Source organism: Leptidea sinapis, chromosome 8, assembly GCF_905404315.1.
Source record: "Leptidea sinapis chromosome 8, ilLepSina1.1, whole genome shotgun sequence".
Lineage (NCBI taxonomy): Eukaryota > Metazoa > Arthropoda > Insecta > Lepidoptera > Pieridae > Leptidea > Leptidea sinapis.
In genome coordinates this window covers 15054175-15075218 of record NC_066272.1, presented here as the reverse complement: position 1 = coordinate 15075218, position 21044 = coordinate 15054175, and the positions used below count along the sequence as shown (strand labels likewise).

General features: G+C 35.5%; 1 protein-coding gene across 1 annotated transcript in view; it reads right to left on the bottom strand.

Moving 5' to 3' along the window:
* Positions 1–799: 799 nt before the first annotated feature.
* Positions 800–21044, bottom strand: part of LOC126965718 (uncharacterized) — a 56789-nt gene continuing 36544 nt past the window's right edge. The window contains exons 2-7 of the mRNA XM_050809469.1: positions 16394–16509; positions 11959–12093; positions 9978–10131; positions 8165–8379; positions 6905–7018; positions 800–5080 (exon numbers count right to left, since the gene is read on the bottom strand). Of these exons, the coding sequence (XP_050665426.1) occupies positions 4859–5080; positions 6905–7018; positions 8165–8379; positions 9978–10131; positions 11959–12093; positions 16394–16509 (956 nt within the window). The 3' untranslated portion in view covers positions 800–4858. The remainder of the gene's footprint in view (positions 5081–6904; positions 7019–8164; positions 8380–9977; positions 10132–11958; positions 12094–16393; positions 16510–21044) is intronic.

Below are 21044 nucleotides of genomic sequence, written 5' to 3'. Positions count from 1 at the left end.
TCAGCGCGCGGCCGCTAGTAAGTAGAACATCTTCCCTACTAACGTAAAAGGCAGATAAATCAGATATATCTAATTAGGTACCGTCCAATAACTCTTATCTCTATCTTTGCTAAAATTTTCGAGAAATGTATGTACTTAAAAGACTATTGAATTTCTGTTTAAAATTTTATATTATTTCACCAAGTCAATATGAATTGCAAAAGGGTAAATCCACTTCCCTTACCATTTTTAACCTATTGAAGTCAGTATTATTAGTAAGTATAACATTTTCCCTACGCTACACATCGCTAGGTTGTGTAGCGGCCGCGCGATAGTAAGTAGAACATCTTTCCTACTAGCGTGTTCAATGGGATTTAAAAATTAGTTTACCAAAGGAGTTCCACTTAGTTCTTAAATGTGTACTTTGTACACACGCAATTTTTTATTTGGTAGAGTAGGACCAACTAGAGGTTCAACTGATGTTAACTGATTACCGCCGCCCACATTACCTTGCAACACCACAGGAATCACAGGAGCGTTGCGGAATTTTAAGAAGTGTAGCGCTTTTTATAAGTTGCCATAACCATGTATCAATTGCGACAGGCCCCACCCATCGCCAAGGAATATATAACATTACAATTCTGCCGAGTCACTGAGTAATTGTTATAACTTTTTACTGTATAAAAAAATGTTTTTCTTCGATTATTTAACAATTTCGCTACATTAAAGATTTGTTCTTTGCTAAAGAAGTAGTTATAACTTTTAACATAAGCATACACATTCTTATTTTATCTTATATAATACAAAAATAAAACAAACATTGGGCCTTTATTAAGTTTTATTTAAAAAAAAAGACAAATATCCACAACATAAGTACGAAACAGGGACAAAAATAATACAATTTCGTAAAGTTTTTTCTTCCAACAAATGTCAATTTGGTACGCTGTATTAAGTTATAAAAAGTCAATTGACTACTTAAATAACTAATTAATATAACATTTTGCGTATAATTATAATATATAAATTGGCGATTAACGAAAGTTGAGCTAAAGTTGGATTATTCATCTATTAGCTTGTTTTGATCTGAGTTAGATTAATCGCCAGATTAATTCAAACATTTAATTAATATATTTAATACGGTCATAAATTCTTTTAAGTACGTCTGGCAGTGTATTCTTAAGAGAAATAAAATAATACGATATGTTATATATAACTCTTTATTTTAGCTATTTAATATTTAATACTATGCAGTAGCCCGCCATCAAAAAACATAATGACAGTTGTAACGTAAAATAATAAAAATCAACTAAAACACAATTCTATGAATCAGATTAAATCTACTTCCAATAATATTACAACGTTAAAGCGAGTTTTCACTATCCGCGGAGACTCGAATCGAATGCATTTTAACTTTCACGGAGTACAAATTAAATTCCGCTTTATACACAACCGAATTAGAGCGCTGTCGCACTACGTCCGATCCGTGTCCGTAAAAACACGTGTAGTCCGTGAAAACATTTCTTACGGTTGACGGAATGAAATCGGATGACGGAAGCCAGATCTAGTGCGTAAACTACCATAGAAATAGTTCTACGATTCAGATCAGACGTAGTGCGAAAGCGCTTGTCTTTACACAATCAATGTGACAGCAACTGATTTCTTGCTGCGAGAGGCATAAGATTTTATATTAATTAAATTTAACTAAAAACTATAGCAACAAAATTTAACTAACCAAAAATACAGAAGACAGACCTATTAGAGGTCCTGTGCGAGCCAATCTTTTAATCCACTTATTCATAAATGACGCCATTTTGTTTTCTCGCGCGCGCACGCGCACTTGGATTTCAAGCCCTCTTCAGAGTGCGCGTTTACATTATACGAGTAGGCACGAGTCTGAATGTAGTTGGATAGTGAAAACCCCGCTTAAGGAAGCTATTTTTGTCAAATAGCTAAAAGAAACTGTCGAACCAAATTTGTTGTTAGGTCATGAAAATGTTTATTAAAGTAAAACCAAATAAATTTGTGTAGTCAAAATTTCAACAAAACAAGGCACTTGGTCGTGAATCATACTTCACTTATATATTATTTATAAAACTGTGTCTGAAAAATTAAGTATCTATAATTTTTAATTTCAATTTTTTCAGTCAATACTAAGGTATATAGAAAAAATTGAGCTAATATTAATATAATCACACGATGTATACAGATAAATGTAAAATAAAAACATTTTAAGTACGACTTAATATAAGAAATGCAGAAGCGAGAACACAAGGCTATATAATATAATATTTAACAGAAAAACAATAGGATATGTGTCATCACACCGCTAATTGCTAATTAAAATAACTCCTTAAGAAAAAATGACATTGAAAAGCTCTAAATATAAAAATTACATACACCAATCAACTGTAGATATGAACTAAATAAGCCTTATCAATTGGGAATGATAAACTTCGCTTAAAATAATTGTTTCGGCAAGATGTCTATTGGATTATACCGAAACGCGCCAGTAGAAATCGTTTTAAAAATAGCAGCTATTTTTTCACGTTTATACCATAAATAATTTATTCGTCTAGATAGTCTTTTGCTGTTAGACAACCGATAAAAACAAGCTAGGTTTATTACTTTAGTGTGCGTGACAAGCTACGTCTTACACACGCGATTTTTGTGACACTTTGTGCTTGTTTGCTCAAAATAGAGGTTACTTCAAAACTAAATTTTTTTCGACGTTTTCACAGCTGTCATAGATATCTATATATATAAATTATCTAGGTTTCTAACCGGAGAACTTCTTTTGCAGTAACCATTCACGTTTTAACGGCCATTGTGCTGTGAATAATTAGAAAATCAATCAAATAAGAGCTCTTATAAAAATCAATAAAATAAACCTTAATCTATGTACCTACGCTATAAAATACTTTACGTATAGTAAGTACGTGAATAATACCGAGGCAACAAAAATCTGGACTGCAATCCTTTACAACGCAATAGTGGACAAAACTCGCTTCAAACTTATTAAATCTAATAAATACTCAAATTATAAATGAGGTATCCGTACGAAAATGCTAATATAATGCAACTTTACGTTAAGTAAGAACTATAATCGATTAATAATCATCAAAGAAATGAATAAGATATAAATTAGTCAGGCATACCAATTATTTCCTTTTTATTTATACGAATAGTTTATAAATGATATAGGTATGGAGGCTTTTTCTGTAAGTTCAAATGTTTAAAAAATTGTTACCAAGAGAAAAAAATCATATGATGACTCAGATATGTGAATTTTACAATTATTATGAATTAAGTAGATATTGCATTCCAGTGAAACTGTACCATGTTTTAAACAAGAGACCTAGAATTCTGCAAACTGTATAATGCCCACAACAAGTTTTAATGAAGTGTGCAAACAAAAAATAATGTCAATATTCACAGTTTTATTAAGCGTTGCCAAAGAGGCTACAGTTCAAAACAAAATCCATTATTGACCAATATTACAAGATAAAAGCCCCCTTAAGCTTTTTGAGTAAAACTTATTACTTAATATTACTTACATCCTGTGTAATTTTTTAACACTATTTCAATAAAAATTACAAACAATAATATGTGAACCTTAAGGCTGCATTTAGTTGCTCAGCTGACAGCAAACTTGCGCGTGTACAATTGCGAAGAAAAATGAATCCATTTTATAGTTATTTATGCAACTGTTGTGTAATAAGGGGTATTAAAACACGAATGTGATAATATTATCACACGAGTGTTTTAATACCTAATTATCAACAGTTGCATACAAGACTTTATCTACACCCAGAATATGAATCCTCTAAAAGATTCTGGAACAGTTAGCTTACTGCTAACATTAAACACCAGTCGTAGTAGTAACCTAATATCATTAATTACAGATTATATACATATAAACTAAGTATTAATGAAACAATTATATATTTTGGTAGTATTTTCCTTTTGTTTAGTGCTATAATTAAAATTCACTCGAATATAATGTTCTTTTGCAACGTTTAAAATGAATCGCTTATTTTTTGTAAACAAAACAATAAAAATATCGAAGAAAAATGGCGGGGATTTGAATAACGTACTTTTTTTTACAGCGCGCGATGTTCTGGGAGTGTGGAACGCGTGTATACGAAAATGTACTTTTTTTGAAATTCATACAGATACCACGCATCGAGCAATAAGAATGTGGCTGTATGTTGAAACTCTTTGCGCGTGAGGGGATAAAAAAAACATAGGAGTGTTGTTATGAAATTCAGTACAACACTCTTTTGGATGATGTAATGGTTATTAGAATATTGGGTGTTATAATGTTGGTAATAAGCTAACTGTTTCTGAATCTTTAATAGAGGATTTAAATAAAATATATTATGTGTGTACTACTTTCGCAAACGATTACGGAATAAATGACGGAGAAGATAATATCATTTTTACTCAATTATTATAGAGCGTCAAATTGGAGGAGAAATTTATACAATATATTCGAAATTGCCCGAACACGAATTTTTGTTTATGATGTTACACACGTGCGGACGGTCAGTCGCTCGGTCAGCGTCGCACTGATATATCGCTATAGCGCGTCAGCGGACCGACGAGGTCCATCGACGATCCTCGTCAGCAATTCATCAGCGCCGGAATGAATGCGTTCATACATTTCATAGTTAGCGCTGACCGTCGGTCGAGCACTAAATGCAGCCAAAAATAATAGCCATACCTGTCTAACGGATATCGTACGTAATAAATTTACTCGTCAATAATTCTGAACTTCGGTTATAAGTATTGTATGCATAGAAATCGTTTAAAATCGGCCACACCGCCGCGTAAATCAGCCAATAGTTTTTCGCGATCTTTTGCCACTAGAGCGCGCTAGTCACGCGTACGTCTCCCGGAAGCGTTTCTGGATGTGGTGAGCGGCGTTGAGCAGTCTGTGGTGCAGCGTGAGGTGCGGGGCGAGGGCGGGGGGCGCGGGCGCGGGGGGCCGCGCCGCCAGCGGGGGGATGGCGGCGTCCTCGTCGGGGTGACAGAAGAACGCGACGCAATGGCGGCCGCGAGCGCGTGCGTACGTGCCCGACGGAACGACCACGCGGTGCATCTGGAATATTGTAGCAGCTTCATGAAAATAACGCAAACGTTATCACCTTCCAAAAAATATTAAAGAGATGCTTAAAACAATAATGCATAAAAAATTCAAAGTGGTACCTGCTAACTTTTGTTTTTTTGTTTTATTATATTACTGAATTATAGCTATGTAATGTGTATTACAGACGTATAAATAAAGTAATTGTAATGTTGACAGTCAAATATTTGTATGCCGATTTATTGGCGAATTGTGTTGTGCATCTAACAATTATTGTTAAGAACTATGTTACTACGCCTCATATAAATATATGAATTTCATTTCATTTCAAGTTCTTTATGAGAACTCTATAGACCAGGGTCGATAATTTTTGAAACCAAGTAAAATAATAGTAGGATGAAACCCATTGGTAAAGGACGAGAATATAACAAAAATTAAGGGAAAAATAAATTACGGGCGATCTGAGATCGGGAAGTGGAAGACAGGTGTTTTAGAGTAAAAAATGATTTATCTCGTTTTCCGGCAAAACAACAAGTCCTATGGCAAAAAGTTAATCGGCAAAGTTGTAGGTAATAAAGAGATCTACAACTTTTGTATTTACACTTTTCCAAAAATTAAAAAAACCAAGTAATTGGTTTTATATTTTTATCTTTTACAAAAAAAAAAAATTATGTCCCAAAAACACTGTAATTTATTTGAATTTAAATATTTATTTTTTCACCTTATTTTGACTCAAATATCGGAAAAGAACCCTTATTTTCAATCAAAAATTCACCCGTCCAAATATCAGCTTTTTTAAAAAAGTTTATGTGATTTCTATTCGTTAAAACCTTTAATTTCCAATGTTGTAAAAAATATAAATTATAATTGTAAGTGTTCGAAAAATTTATGGCCATCAAAAGGCATTAAGCAAACTTTTTACAATATTTCGTGAACGATTTTTTTTTTGGAAAAGATAAAAATAAAAAACCAAAAACTTGTTTTTGTAAATTTTTCACATAAACTTTGAAGTTATGTGAAAAAAGTGTAAATACAAAAGCTGTAGATCTCTTTATTACCTACAACTTTGTCACTTACTTTTTGCCATAGGACTTATAGTTTTGCCGGAAATCGAGATAAACCATTTTTTACCCTAAAACACCCCCCCTTTTCCACTTCCCGATCTCAGATCGCCCGTAATTTATTTTTCCCTTAATTTTTGTTATATTCTCGTCTTTACCAATGGGTTTCATCCAACTATTATTTTGTTTCATTTTTTATCATTTTCAAAAGCTTCGGCACTGGTCTATTAGGACATTAAACGAACAACAAATTAATTATATCAGGTGCAGTACCAGTGGGAGGCTCCTTTGCACAGGATTCCGGCTAGATTATGGGTTTACTACCACAACGGCGCCATTTTCTGTCGTGAAGCAGTAATGTGTAAAGGCGCCGTAGCTTGTGAAATGACTGGGCAAATGAGACTTAACATCTGTCTCAAGGTGACGGGCGCAATTTTGAGTTTTTCAAGAATCCTGAGCGGCACTGCATTATACTGGGCAGTGCGTATCAATTACTATCAGTTAAACATCCTGCTCGTCTTGTCCCTTTTTGTCATAAAAAAAATTTGGCTGAAGGGCAGCAATAAAATCAAATTTTTACCTCTCATCCACAACCCGAGAGTTGAACAAGTAATACCAAGATTTACGAACCATACGTCAAACGGTTAGTTGGAAGAGCGCTCGGAAGGAACCCGAGAGGTCGCGGATTCGATTGCCGCATCGTACATATATTTCCGTTACTAATTTAATTAATCCCAGAAGTAGCAGAAATCAACTCAAATTGTTCATAAATACTAACAAGAGCTGGCAAGAGGTTGGTAGTCCAGGAAGCTAGCAGTTCACCAGTCTGAACTAGTATTGCTCCCGGGAGATGACCAACAGCCTGCCACTTATCACTTCCATTCAACTTCACCTGAAATCAACAAACAGACCCTGTAAATGAACAGTCTTCCATTATCTCTAATTAAACCACCTGTTGTCACAGACAGACAAAGGAATTACAGTAGATGTATCACACAAAAAATCACCACACAATGTGGTCCAGTTTGACAGGAGACAAATGGACACTAAATTGGTTAAAAACGGTTTCACGGACCATCTATTCCGTCTCTTTCTCGCACTTAGGTTTTTGTGTAAGGATAGTTATCTCACTCTCACACAGGGTTCATCAAATATAACTTCATAACAGTACTTGCTTTCAAACTCCATATACCTTGTAGTTGATACTTGACTTGTTATAGTAGTATCGAAATCAATGTTATTAATAAGCAATTATAAAATTTTTACAGATAAGAAATTTGTTCTAACAAATCAGTCTATTTATATGGTGGTTATAATGTGCGGTTCTTGAACGCATCATGGAGGGTCTACGATATTTGAGTATATAAAAATATTAAAACTATCGGAATTTCACTTCCAGTTAGGTTCTCAAGGATTATCCAAATGATTTGAGTTTTCTTTAGTGTTAATTCCGCCAATATTTGTCTTTAAACAATTCGACACGTGTTTCGCCTCTACACGAGGCATCCTAAGGACGCGTTGTCTCGCCAAAATCTGGCACGAGACTGGTCTCGTACCAAATTTTGGCGAAATCATTTGGATAATCATGGATTCCCACAAAGTAACGCCTACTTCAATACATTTTCTCAAGGATTGTCCATAGACAGCAGAAGCCTTTCTGTGGTGATTGTGATTGTTACTGTTAATACATCTTCTGTAATTCCTCTAGTTTTGTGTCAAGTAGCATTAGGTAAGTTTAAGACCCCCCCCCCCCCCCCCCCCTATACCAGAAACAAAAAACAAGAGTGTGCGTGTAATCATTACGGGCAATTGAAGTAAAACTTAATAATAATCAACGATATATAAATTTTAATTAAAGCCGTCTTACGAACTAAAGCTCAAGACTATATAACAAGTACGCACATATGAATATAATGTTGTTATTGACCATTAATGAATGTCAGCAAAAACAACATGGCGCGTAACCGAAAATCGTGACGACATTGCTATAAAATTTCTCTTATACGTCGCTTAAATAAGTTTCACCTCAAATACTCACTTCAAGTCCGCCTTCGGAGTCCTGCGCAACCAAAGTAAAAGTACATCGATCGCAGTGGGCTCCACAGCGGGTGTAGGCCACAGCGTCTTGACAGCACGGTCCCTTGTCTTCCGGGGGGACGGGGGGATAGTAAAGCAGCTGCATGCAAGATGGGTTGCATCCATCACTCTGCAGCATACCGGCATGACACGCGAGGAGAGTGGCTGGCGGAAGACCTAGAATTTTATATAATTTTTTGTTAAGTCATAATTTATGAACAGCCTATTACAACCGCCTTCACAAAGATGAGGACTTGTAAGGATGAGGAGTCTTGTAAAAACAGATAGATTTTACCAAGAGGCCTACGAAGATCCTAAACACATTCTTCTGGAGTCTCACACCAATGAGGGCGGGATGCCTCAAAGCCCTCAATATCCAGGCAGAGGACCTACCTCACTGAGGATACTTCGCCATTTACCAGTGGCAGACTTTTTCTGCCGTGAAGCAGTAATATGTAAGCATTACTGTGTTTCGGTCTGAAGGGTGCCGTAGCTACTGGGAAAATGAGACTTAACATCTTATGTCTCAAGGTGACGAGCGCAGCTGTAGTGCCGCTCAGAATTTTTGGGGATTATCAAGAATCCTAAGCGGCACTGCATTGTAATGGGCAGGGCGTATCAATTACCATCACCTGAACGTCCTGCTCGTCTCGTCCCTTATTTTCATAAAAAATAGCTTAAAGGTCATAGGCCTGGACGATGTGATTTTATTAAAAAATGGCTCTGTCGTAAAACCAACTACTCCACAGCTGAATATCTAAGTGGTCGGACAACCTGGGACTAGATTATGATTTTATAGCAATAACAATGACAGTACAATATTGTATAATATTTTATTAAAAAGAACGCAAAAAAGGAATACCGGGAGAGTTTCTCTCAGAGGAGAGAGAAGAAGCGGCGTAAGAAGCAAATGGCGAGAGCGCCATTTGCTCCAATTCCAAATCTCTCACCATTCCAAATCGGTAGTAGTATTAGAAATGACATCAAAAACAATTGTAAACGAATCAATTTTGACATAATAAATGCCTATTATGACTTTTAAAGTATGCTAATGATAAAAAGATTAATATTTAACTGAAAACATCTTTTATAGTGGCAACTAATTGACTCGCGATAAAAACAATATGATTATAATAATTAACAAAAAATATATTTCATTAGCACCAATTCAATAATGTGGTTTAGTTTCTGGCGTATTCAATCTTTTATACGTCACTGGGGACATTTTCAGCATAAAAAGGGGGCCATCCATAAATTACGTCACACTTTAAGGGGAAAGGCTAATGAAATGTCACGTTTTAGGAATTTTGCATGTGACATCACAATTCATTGTAATGAAAAAAAAAACCCTGGAAAGTTATATGTGGAACCAAATTTTAAAGAATTTAGTGAGGAACCCGCTGCCGAATCTATAGAAAAATTTTGAATATTGCTATACAATGTATTACTTATAAAAAATAAAAGATACAACATTAAAAAATACATACAACCCTAAATTATCACCCATCTACGATAAACACCTATCATTGTATCGAGATTTTAATGTTATTCTATTCCATCCACAGATACGCAATAGAGTTGCAAGATGGTAATCGAATGTAATGATTATTGTAGTATGATAAATTTTATATACGATATATTTCGTAGTTCTGAGAATCGGTCGTCATCTATTTTTTTATACACCAAAAATTTATTTTATTACTTTATATCTTCTTTATATGTACAACTTTAGCTGGGTCAGCTAGTGTTATATTTAATAATAATATATGTATTACCAAAAGCGTACGCCAAGGCTTGCAAGAGTACTCTGGAGAGGTTGGTGAGGTCGTGAGCCAGTGGGAAGGTGTGGGTCGTGAACTCAGGCACCTCCTCCTGGGCGGGCATCGCGGCAGCAGACAGGGTCGTGATGTTGAACGAGTGACGCAACTCCTGAAGTGAAAGTGTTTTACAGTTAGACAGCCGCTAGCACTCATTACGTACACTAACCTCATTGTTTAAGTAATTGGATACACAAATGCAAGGTCCACAATAATTATATTCACATTTGACATTATATTAAACATCTTAGATTATTTTTACGTCTAGATAAACTGTAAAAACTGTCAAAACGTCGAAAAAAATTGAGGTTGATAGTTAATCTCAATTTTATGCACGCACACTAACACAAAGTAACATACAAATCGCGCGTGTAAGACGTAGCTTGTCAGGCACACTAAAGTAATAAACCTGGCCTGTTTGCATCGGTTGTCTACTAATTGAGATGAGAGAGAGATTGTCACTAAGGCTGAGATTTATATAGCGTACTCAGACTTTGCTTAGACTTAACTTACGTAAAATTTACCAAAACGTGATAAAACGTGAACTTGACTTTTGCATTAGCTTAAGCTCACCGTAATTTCATCTGTCAAAAGAATATAAAAACGAAATCAAATATTAAGCTAAGCTTACACTCAGTTAAGTTTTACGTAGGTAAGTATAGTCTGAGCAAAGTTTAAGCACGCTTTATAGACCTCAGCTAAGTACTTAGTACACAAAAAGTTAATTTAAATAAATATCTGCATTGGAAGTAACACTTTAAATGCTAAACAGTTATAAAAAGGACTATTTCAACTTCTTAATTCCTTTGCGGTTTAATTAATGAAAACTTTTAGAATAGAAAAACGGAAATATGTAATTTTAATTTTTCGATTTAATAATGAACTTCAAATGTAAACGGACCTTTATTGGCACATCAAAGAAACTAGACAAAAGTAAAAAAAAATGGTGTTTCTATCTTTATTTCTCATTCAAACTCTTTTCCTAGTTAGCTGTTGTGCGTGCAGAAAAAACCGGTACTAAATAATTAATGACACAAAATTTTTAGGTCAATCAAATAACGGTATCAGAAGGCGAAAGTCAGTTTTACTTTTTTTTGGTAATAACTGCAAATACAAGCTGCAATTTAAGGTTGTTTCCTGTATTGGCTAGGCTTAAAACTTTTATGAATAAAGACTCTTTAGGAGCCGTAGCGTGTGTCAGAAACCTTGGATAATTTATACGTGTAAATAGACTGAGACAGCTGTAAGAACGTCGAAAAAAATTGCGGCGAATCGTTAGCCTCTATTTTCAGCAACGCACGCACACCGAAACAAAGTTCCTAACAAATCGCGAGTGTAAGACGTAGCTGTCATGCACACTAAAGTAATAATGCTTGCCAACAATGTCATGCGTTGTCTAACAGCAAGTTCAGTATCTAGGCATATAAATCATCTAAGACAGAAAGCGTCTGGAAGCATTTGTATGCATATGTTATATCCTTTCAAAAAGGGAAATATTACTTATGTGTTGTAAAAGTGATCTATTATACAAAAATTAATATCTTTACAATTATTTTTGAGCTTTGACGTCAGTTTTATCATTACTATTAAATGGCGTGAGTAACTCACATTTCGTCGGCGATGTATTTTATTTTAGCAGTTGAAATGTTATTATTATTTATATTATATTATTTGCAAAATGTTTAAAAGCGTCAAATTAGTTACATAATTTTGTTAGTTTAAACGGGCACATACTTGAAATACGACACTCCATAGTTTTCACTGAACACTTTGTCATTGCGTGGCGTTGTATTCAAAGCGCGGTCGAAACACAACTGAACGAAAGATCTGCCTCACAGACGCGTAAGCAGAGTTTTCTTCAGACAATTTTTTAACGTGAATCGAGTCCAGTTGTTTATTGTACTTCAATGAGTGGCAACAAAAGGTTGTGTTGACGTACCTTTTTAGTAGTATCGAATTGTTCCGTTCCAGGTCGGACGTAGCCGTGTTTGTTGACCGGGTTCCGGAGGTACTGAGCCTGACATCCTTCCGGGAGGGCGCAGAAGTTATCCAGATCCGCATATACAGCCTTCAACTGAAATTGTAATGAAAATGATGATGAAATATGATATTTAAAAGACTTTGACCCTTTATTTGGGCACACTAATTTCTCGCGACCAGACACGATCACACGCTCTTACCAATTTCGAGTCCCGCATCGTCCATAAATCTTGGTTACAAATTTAATTTGTATAGTGAAATACACAATTTCGAGACACTGGAGCCTAAACTAAGCCCGAACCTGTATCTTAGGTCTACAGTAGTGCTATTCAAAATCCGATCCTATCCAGTTTCTGCTCTAGATACGTATTCTCCTATAATTTCCCTAGAACGTTAACAGATTCAGAGCCGCGCGTTAACATTTGAACGACAGGCTCATACAAAGTTACCAAAATTGTTCTACCGAATCTAAATTATTTCTACGACTGCTAAAAGGATTATTATTTATGCTCTATTATGATGTTTTAAGTTATCAACAAAACCAATCGTCAAAATTTTGCAGAATAGGCACATGAGAAGATAAAAATACTCATGAGGAATGACTGTACGCATCTACAAATTATGCAGAATGCGCATCTCCCAACAGTTGAGGTTCGATCTTATGACAAAAATACGCTTCATATGATGTCCCTAAATCACAACGTTACTTCGTCACAATCGGAACTGAAACGTCAATTTGCGTCACAAGAATACGAAATTTATCTTTTTTTCCCACCTTGATGAAAAGCTTTTAGTCCTTGGTACGAGGTACGAAAGTGGCCGATTCTCTTGAGATTCGCGAGCTTTTCGTCCAGGTGGGAAAAAAAACCCGCGATTGCCACCGGAACCGGAGCGAATATTCCACGGATGAAAATGACCTTCTTTTCTCCCTAGGTGCGTAATGTGCTATTTTGACAAAAGAACGCTTCGATCCTTTTCTCGTTATGTTACCAGAATGGGGCTACAGATTGTCCCATTTTGGACGTTACAAATTAGTGTCTTTCAAATTCCCATGTAAGGTTTTCGAATTCCATGATACTGCAATCCAACGTGTATAATAATACACCACATATTAATTTGAGGAAAAAGGGCTAACTCAATTTTGTTATCAACGTGTAAAATAAATTACAAGGTATTCTTTTATCTGTGACAAATTGCCAGTAAACCTGACAAATACGATTTTGACAAGCCAAGGGTTTTAGCTGATCATGTGCTAAGCCGCATACGATTAAAACTGTCTGAATAAACTTTGAGTGAAATCAAAGCGATAAAAATCGATTCGAACAAAAGCTTGACACCTTTCCAATGTTGCATCAAATCTCTTGTTGAATGAAATTCGACACGTCTGAAATGATCCACTTGTAGGTGTCTATTTTGCATGCTGTTTGGTTATTTTTTATGCGTAAAACACATCAAATATTTTCGAAATACAAATTCCTCACTTTTAGCCACATTGGTTTCCAATCGATTTCCTGCCCTGTAATTCCCCGGGTGTCTTAAGAGGCGACCTAGGGCATTTACCAGTGGCTCCTTTGCACAGGATGCCGGCTAGATTATGGGTAGCACAACGGCGCCTTTTTCTGTCGTGAAGCAGTAATTAGTAAGCATTATTGTATTTCCGCCTGAGGGGCGCCATAGCTAATGAAATTACTGGGCAAATGAGGCTTAACATCTTATGTCTCAAGGTGACGAGCGCAATTAGTGCTGCTAAGAATTCTTAGGTTTTTCAAGAATCCTGAGCGCCAGTAATGGGTAGGGCTTATCAATTACCATCATTTGAATTAGATTAAATTTTTTAGAAAATCGAAACGTGATTACTGTTGAAATAACATAAACAAAGAGACCAGACATAAGTCTATATAATCCAGATAAAGGGAAATGATTCCTACAGGTTTTTATACGTACTTGCGCCCTCTTCTGGTGACATTTTTTAAAATCTCTAAAGAAATGTTATTTTACTATAGATATTGGTCCTATATTATGTGAGAACAAAAAAGAAAGCTAAAAGAACACGAGTCAGTGTTAATTCGAATGAAATCGTAAGACCTTTAGTTTAGCAAGTGCTAATTAGTTTCACTAGAATCTGTAAGTGAAAGGCTAATCTGCTTTTGTTTAAAACACACTAACATGATAATTCGCTCTAGTTTAGTTCTCTCGGGTCATGTATATATACTAGCTGACCCGACAGACGTTGTTCTGTACGTAATAAATAAAATACTGTTTTTTATGATTTTTAAATAAAACACTTTTTAAAGGATTAAAACGCGTGTAATTGTAACTTTGTTTTTACATTTTCTTATGGAATAGGAGGACAAACGAGCGTACGGGTCATCTGTTGTTAAGTTATCACCGCCGCCTACAATCTCTTGCAACCCCAGAGGATTCATAGGAGCGTTGCCGGCCTTTAAGGAAGGAGTACGCGCTTTTTTTGAAGGTACCCATGTCGTACCGTCCCGGAAACACCGCACAAGGAAGTTCATTCCACAGCTTTGTAGTACGAGGAAGAAAGCTCCTTGAAAACCGCAATGACTAAAACGTTACATTAGATTTTTGCGTAAAATTTACGTATTTATTATTATTTTAGTTAACCCGACGTTTCAAGACCTTTCCAGGTCTCGTTTTCAGGGGGACTGCAGATGACATGAGTCAAGAGAGTATATTTTGTGTGTTTAGCGCCATTTATTGCCTCGGAGGTGGTATTTGCTGTAGACAGATTTGCTGTAGGTTTTTGGCAAAATTTACTGACAGTGTCCTCTTCTTTTTGGTATGTGTAGTTGTGGGTTTTAATTTAGAGATTATTGGATCCCAGGTGTTAGATAATTTTAGACAGTCTTCTCTATTGAAATTTGGGTGTTTTTTAATTTCACTTACCAGTCTTGGGAAAAATCTTCTCTCTTTTATCTTTTTTTGGTTTAGTCGAAGCGAATGTAGTGGTTTTTACGGTCTGTTATGTGTTCACATACAGCTGACTTATATTGAAGTCTGTGTTTGATATGTTTGATTTTATGATTTTGTCAATATTATTTCATAAAATATGCTCCCTGTTGTTATAATGAAGTTGTATCACAGCAGAACTGTCAAACCGTGCGTCAATAAATTCTCTCATAGAATCTATGTCCATAGAAAACAAATATTATAAATAAAAATCTATAATAATAAAATCCTATCTCTCATGTTGGGCTAAACGCACTCCATGAAGTAATCCCCATTAAAATATGTTCATTAGGAGTTCACTGGAAATAAACATCAAGACATTGGACTTATTTAAATAAACATATATGTATGTATATACACTACACACTAGATTTCGCGATCCGAACATTTACACTTTTCGAATGAAGAGTGATGACTGTCTTACGCTTAGATCGATAGAGCGTACTTAGACTTGACTCAGACTTTACTTAAGTAAACTTAGCTGAGTGTAAGCTTAGCATAATCTTTGATTTCGTTTTTAGTTATTTGGCAGCTGAAATTAGGATGCGGATAAGCTAAAGACAGCCGAATACAAAAGTCAAGATTGCATTTTATTACACTCAGCAAAGTTTTACGTAAGTAAAGTCTGAGAAAAAGACTAAGTACGCTCAATAGATCTCTCAGCCTTAAGATGACGTCATAATTTGCGTGGCGACTTTTTTATCCATATTGGCTTTTTATTATTTGTTGTTATAAAGCAATCATTATACATAGTCTTACAAATAATTATGCATAGACTTATAAATCTTCAGTTGTCTAGCTAATACAGTTTGCGGGTTACATATCTACAAACCGGCGACAGACAGCCGTACAGCGGTCAGCGGGATCTAATAGAGTTCCCATTCGTTACATGCATACAATTTGTTACCATTAGATTAATATAATTCTCTATATAAACTCGAAATTGTCGACGAGTATGTCTACTTCGGACAAACAATCCAGTTAGGCAGGTCCAATTTCGCGAAAGAGGTCACTTGTCGAATCCAACTCGGATGGACAGCGTTCGGGAAACTCCGTAAAATTTTCTCGTCCCAAATACCACAGTGTCTGAAGACGAAGGTTTTCAACCAGTGTGTGTTGCCAGTGATGACTTACGGTACGCAGACGTGGTCGCTAACTATGGGCAATGGAGAGGGCTATGCTCGGAGTTTCCCTGCGAGATCGAATCAGAAATGAGGAGATCCGTAGGAGAACCAGTTACCGACATAGTCCAAATGATTGCGAAACTGAGGTGGCAGTGGGCAAGGCAAATAGTTCGGCGAACAGACGACTGTTGGGGCAGTAAAGTTCTCGAATGGCGACCACGTACCGGAAGACGCAGTGTTGGTAGGCCCCCCACAAGATGGATCTAATATAATGGACATTAATATAATGTTAATTACCTTTTCCTCAGCAATTCCATGATTCACAAGCATTGCCAATCCTTTAGTACTGAGCGCGGCGAATAGTTGCTGCCCGATTCGTCTGACCACTGATTTCATAGGACATACATCCGTACCTGGAAATAAATACTATATTGAGTAAAACATTATAACAATTCATCGAGAATCTGGACCACCTGCTTAGCACATGTCGAGCAAATAAAACGGTACAGAGAGGTCTCAGAGATTGTAGACCATGTAGATTATGTAATGGTGCAAATGAAACCCTGTTACACATTCTCACTGAATGTGGTCCCTTAATGCATAAACGCAGCATCTTTTTGGGAAGTCCAATCCTTCAACCACTTGAGATACATCAGCTCACTGCTAAAGATATAATTAGATTCATGAATAGAATCAATCTTAGCAGCGAGCTATAGTTAACAGTGACAATCACAATAGATCACATTGGTCGCAGTGAAACAGAGCTGCACTGAACTGTATCAAAGCCTCTCTACAAACCTACAGAGATTAAGCTTCAAACAAGCAAACGAAATGGTTGCACTGCTACAATGATCCGGGGCACGTGTGAGTGTCCACTGGCTGCTTGTGGCGTACGCGGCGAAACTGGATATTGGCGGTTGACGATCGCACAGGCAGTTGACAATCTCAGGGATAGCGCGACACGTGTGTCGCGCTATCCCTGAGATTGTCTTATTTTATTGTTTTAATAATTGCAACCTTGAATAGTACATATTCTCATGTGTTTGATTTACTCCGTTTTATTTACTCATATGCTCTAAATAAACACAGAAGAAGACAGTATTTTAGGTCCAAAAGGCCTCTCAAGAGTCAATAATACACATGATAACGTTTTAAGGTGTACTATGAAATAAGGACAAGTCTGTTGGGTTCATAGGTTTTATAAGATGATGAGGTATTTCCACATAACCGTCCAAGATCAAAAAAATTCGCGCGATAAACACGCACCCATATTCTCGCAATAAACTTTAAGTATTCAGGAGAAATCTGAAAATGTCGGCCCGACTTACCACAGAATATGGACAAGCCTAATTTTTAATACTATTTAATTGTGTAAGCAACAAAACCATCAAGCTTAAACCCAAAAGACAATAAAAAAGAATACACATTACATACACCAATTTTATTAAACAATATCTTTTTAATCCTGTTATTATAGAACGATGTTTAAATATTAGACTAGGACATAAATAGGTATAAAGAGTTAAGAAATTAGTCCTTGACATAATTAGGTAGATATACTGATACAATAATTATTTTCATGTTCAGATGTAATTACGGAATTATTAACAAATTTTATAGTCCATTACCTGGGAACTCGGAATATAAAACCAGTTTTTCTAATTACTTTAATTAGATAGGTAAAACCGACGCTGAATTATTTTAAAGCGTTTACTTTAATTATTATTATATATAACATTTTTAAGGAGCATTATTTTAGTTAATTAAAATTAAATTGATAACAATATCAATTCCATGGTATATATTGTAAGTATACTGTCTGGTATTTTATTGTATAATTAAATACTCTATAGTATAATAGTTTATTCTTTCTGCTTGAACTGAATGAATTGAACTGTTTCCAGTGTTTAAATTTCTATTCCAAAAAAGTGTGTGTGTTCATATGTATATGCACGCAAGAAGTTATACTTCTTTGGCCTAACAAAGAAAAATCCTTAAAATTATCTATTTTTCGAAAATTATATCAAACAGCTTTGACGCGCAAAATTAGTTCAAATAGAACGACATACTCGGTTGAACCTACAAAAAAAGCGCGTACACTTTTTTAAAGAACCGGCAACGCTCTTGTGATTCCTCTGGTATTGCAGGAGAATGTGGGCGGCGGTGATCACTTAACATCAGGTGAAACGTACGCTCGTTTGTCCTCTCTTCCATAAAAAAAAAGAATAGTTGAAGCTGAATAAAGGGTGCCCCTAATTGGTACGTCATATGTAGCGCACAATGCACGATGGCCAATTTATTGTAAACAAAGTAGGTACAAGAAGATAACTGAGATATATTATCACTTATAGTATATTCTACGTATAAATAATATTTACAAAGTTTAAATACTAGTTTATAATATTGTAAACAGAAATGAAGTAATGTCTTACTGTATCTTGATGATTTAATTATGACTATTTACATTTACATTGAAAGAAAAAGTAGATAGCTCATAAGATAGCTAAATAAAATTGTAGGTAAGTCGTATACTATAGATATAAGGCCACAATTAAAATCATAATATCCTATTGACATCCATCCCTGAACGTGCGCAAATTTTCAAATAATACGAACGTCTTGAAGGTGATGAAAACTTAAAGATTCCCCGATATAGATGGATTAGATTAGGTACGTACATAAATACAGGTCGAACTAGTATAATGCATGTAAACATGGCAATAGAACCCGAAATAAAATCGGAAGCAACACTTGAATTTAGAACAATCATAATCCTTATAAACACGAATTTTATCGTTACGGCTGGTTTATATTCAGAACACGCGTACAAAAATTATTGACCTATTTTAGATCTAGACATTTGCCAGTGGGAGGCCCCTTCGCATAGGATGCCGGCTCCAATATGGGTACCAAAACGGCGCCATTTTATGCTGTGAAGCAGTAATGTAAGCATTATTGTGTTTCGGTCGGAAGGGCGCCGTGGCTAGTGAAATTACTGGGCAAACGAGACTTAACATCTTATGTCTCAAGGTAACGAGTGCAAATGTAGTGCCGCTCAGAATTTTTCGGTATTTCAAGAATCCTGAGTAATTCGCAGGGCATGTAAATTACCATCAACTGAGCCTCCTGCTCGTCTCTTATTGTCATAAATAAACAAATAGATGATTCATTCACCCGATACACTTGAAGAACACGCGGTGATCATTGAGATTATAAAAGTATATTGTGGCTTAGATCTAGGCTTAGCTTAGCTTAGCAGCTGTGTTTGTGAATACATAACGTATAATAGCGTAATAAACTTGTCGCAATATACCGCATCTATGAATCACTAACCTCTACTATATACCACTGACGGCTGTTATAGTGCTTTTGTGCCCGTTTGATATTCGCCATATTGGCGCTGTTGGCCATGTAGCGAGAGTCTGCGGTACTAAAACTAGTGATGACAACCTCAGCCAACATTGATAATGGTGGGAAACTATTTACAAAAAAAAATGTATACTTTATTACGTTGATTCCTGAAGTATAAATAACACGGAAAATGAACGTAATTAATTCAAATGCAAAAATACTTCAGAGTATTGTACGTTCTTTCGCAGCCATTTTTATTATATGTCAAAATTAGTTCTCTGGACGCTCGCGAGTGGCGCTTCAAATAGGTACAAAAAATTTGCTGTCAAACATATGGAACAGCCTGTCCCGTGGTATTTATACAGGTCAGTGATACTATCCATGGTTACATTATCACTGTCACATTGTCGCTTTGTTACGGTGTGCAAAACAAGCATCACTAGGATATATTAATAAATAAACAACGATTTATTGTTTCAGTATCATAGATCGATGTAAAGGTGTCGTGTTGTGATGCTGATAATAATTATTATAATGATCAAAAATCAATAAAAGTATTTAGATTTAGTAAAATGAGTGCATATTTATTTTAACTAAAACTACAGAACTATTAACAACCAATGTCAAAAAATAACAATGAAAACTTCACAAGCAAACCAGTGATATCACGAAAATATCACGACATGTACCTAACGGTAATGTAACTGCAAACCGTACCGACGCAACAGGACGAGCGCGAGGGAGTGAAAGGGGAACGGGTCGGGCCATTACGTTATTTACTAAATTGAGATAGTGTAATTTTTTTGTGAGCCCAGCTATAGCCCCGCCAATTACTCATAATTCCATTATGTCAACTGAGCCAATTCAAATACTAGAGAAAGAAATAGAAATATATTTATTTACCATTGTTTAGAGAGTGACATTTTTACAATTATTAACCACACAGCAACAAATGCGATACAAACAAAATATGAAAATTCCGGGAAATGGCGCGCAAGTTTTTTTTTTGCACTCGCCAAATATAAGGTGATTGATTGCATTTAGCCATACAGTCCACTTCAAAATTTTAATTTTCGATATAAAATCCATATATTTTATTACGAATTATTGTGAAATACAAATAATTTGATAATAATAAATGTTTTTTCATAAGGACACATATTTATTCCAAAATGTTCGTGGATTTTCAGCGGCATAAAACCTCTTTGTTGTTACTGTTAAGAAACTATTACCCGGTTAAATTGAAAATGCTCTGTTTTCTCTCATATAATTTGCGGTTAGGTACTTAATTCACATTGTAGGAATAATTGTATTATGCACGTGTGTGTTATAGTTCGGTTTATAGCCGTAAGAACGATGTAATAAGACTAACTTTACGAGAAAATGTGTTGAAAAATAAATTACTCTGTAGAAAGCACTCACTATAATGCGTCTTTGTTAAAAAGCATATTTTTTTCCAGAAATCCACATGTTCGCCGAGTTATGACTTCCTTGTTCCTAGTTCTAGGTACGCGATGACGTCATTCCGCCATATTGACGCAAGATTTGTGTTGACAAACACTATGTACGTTAAATCCTCAAGATTGATTTATGTTAC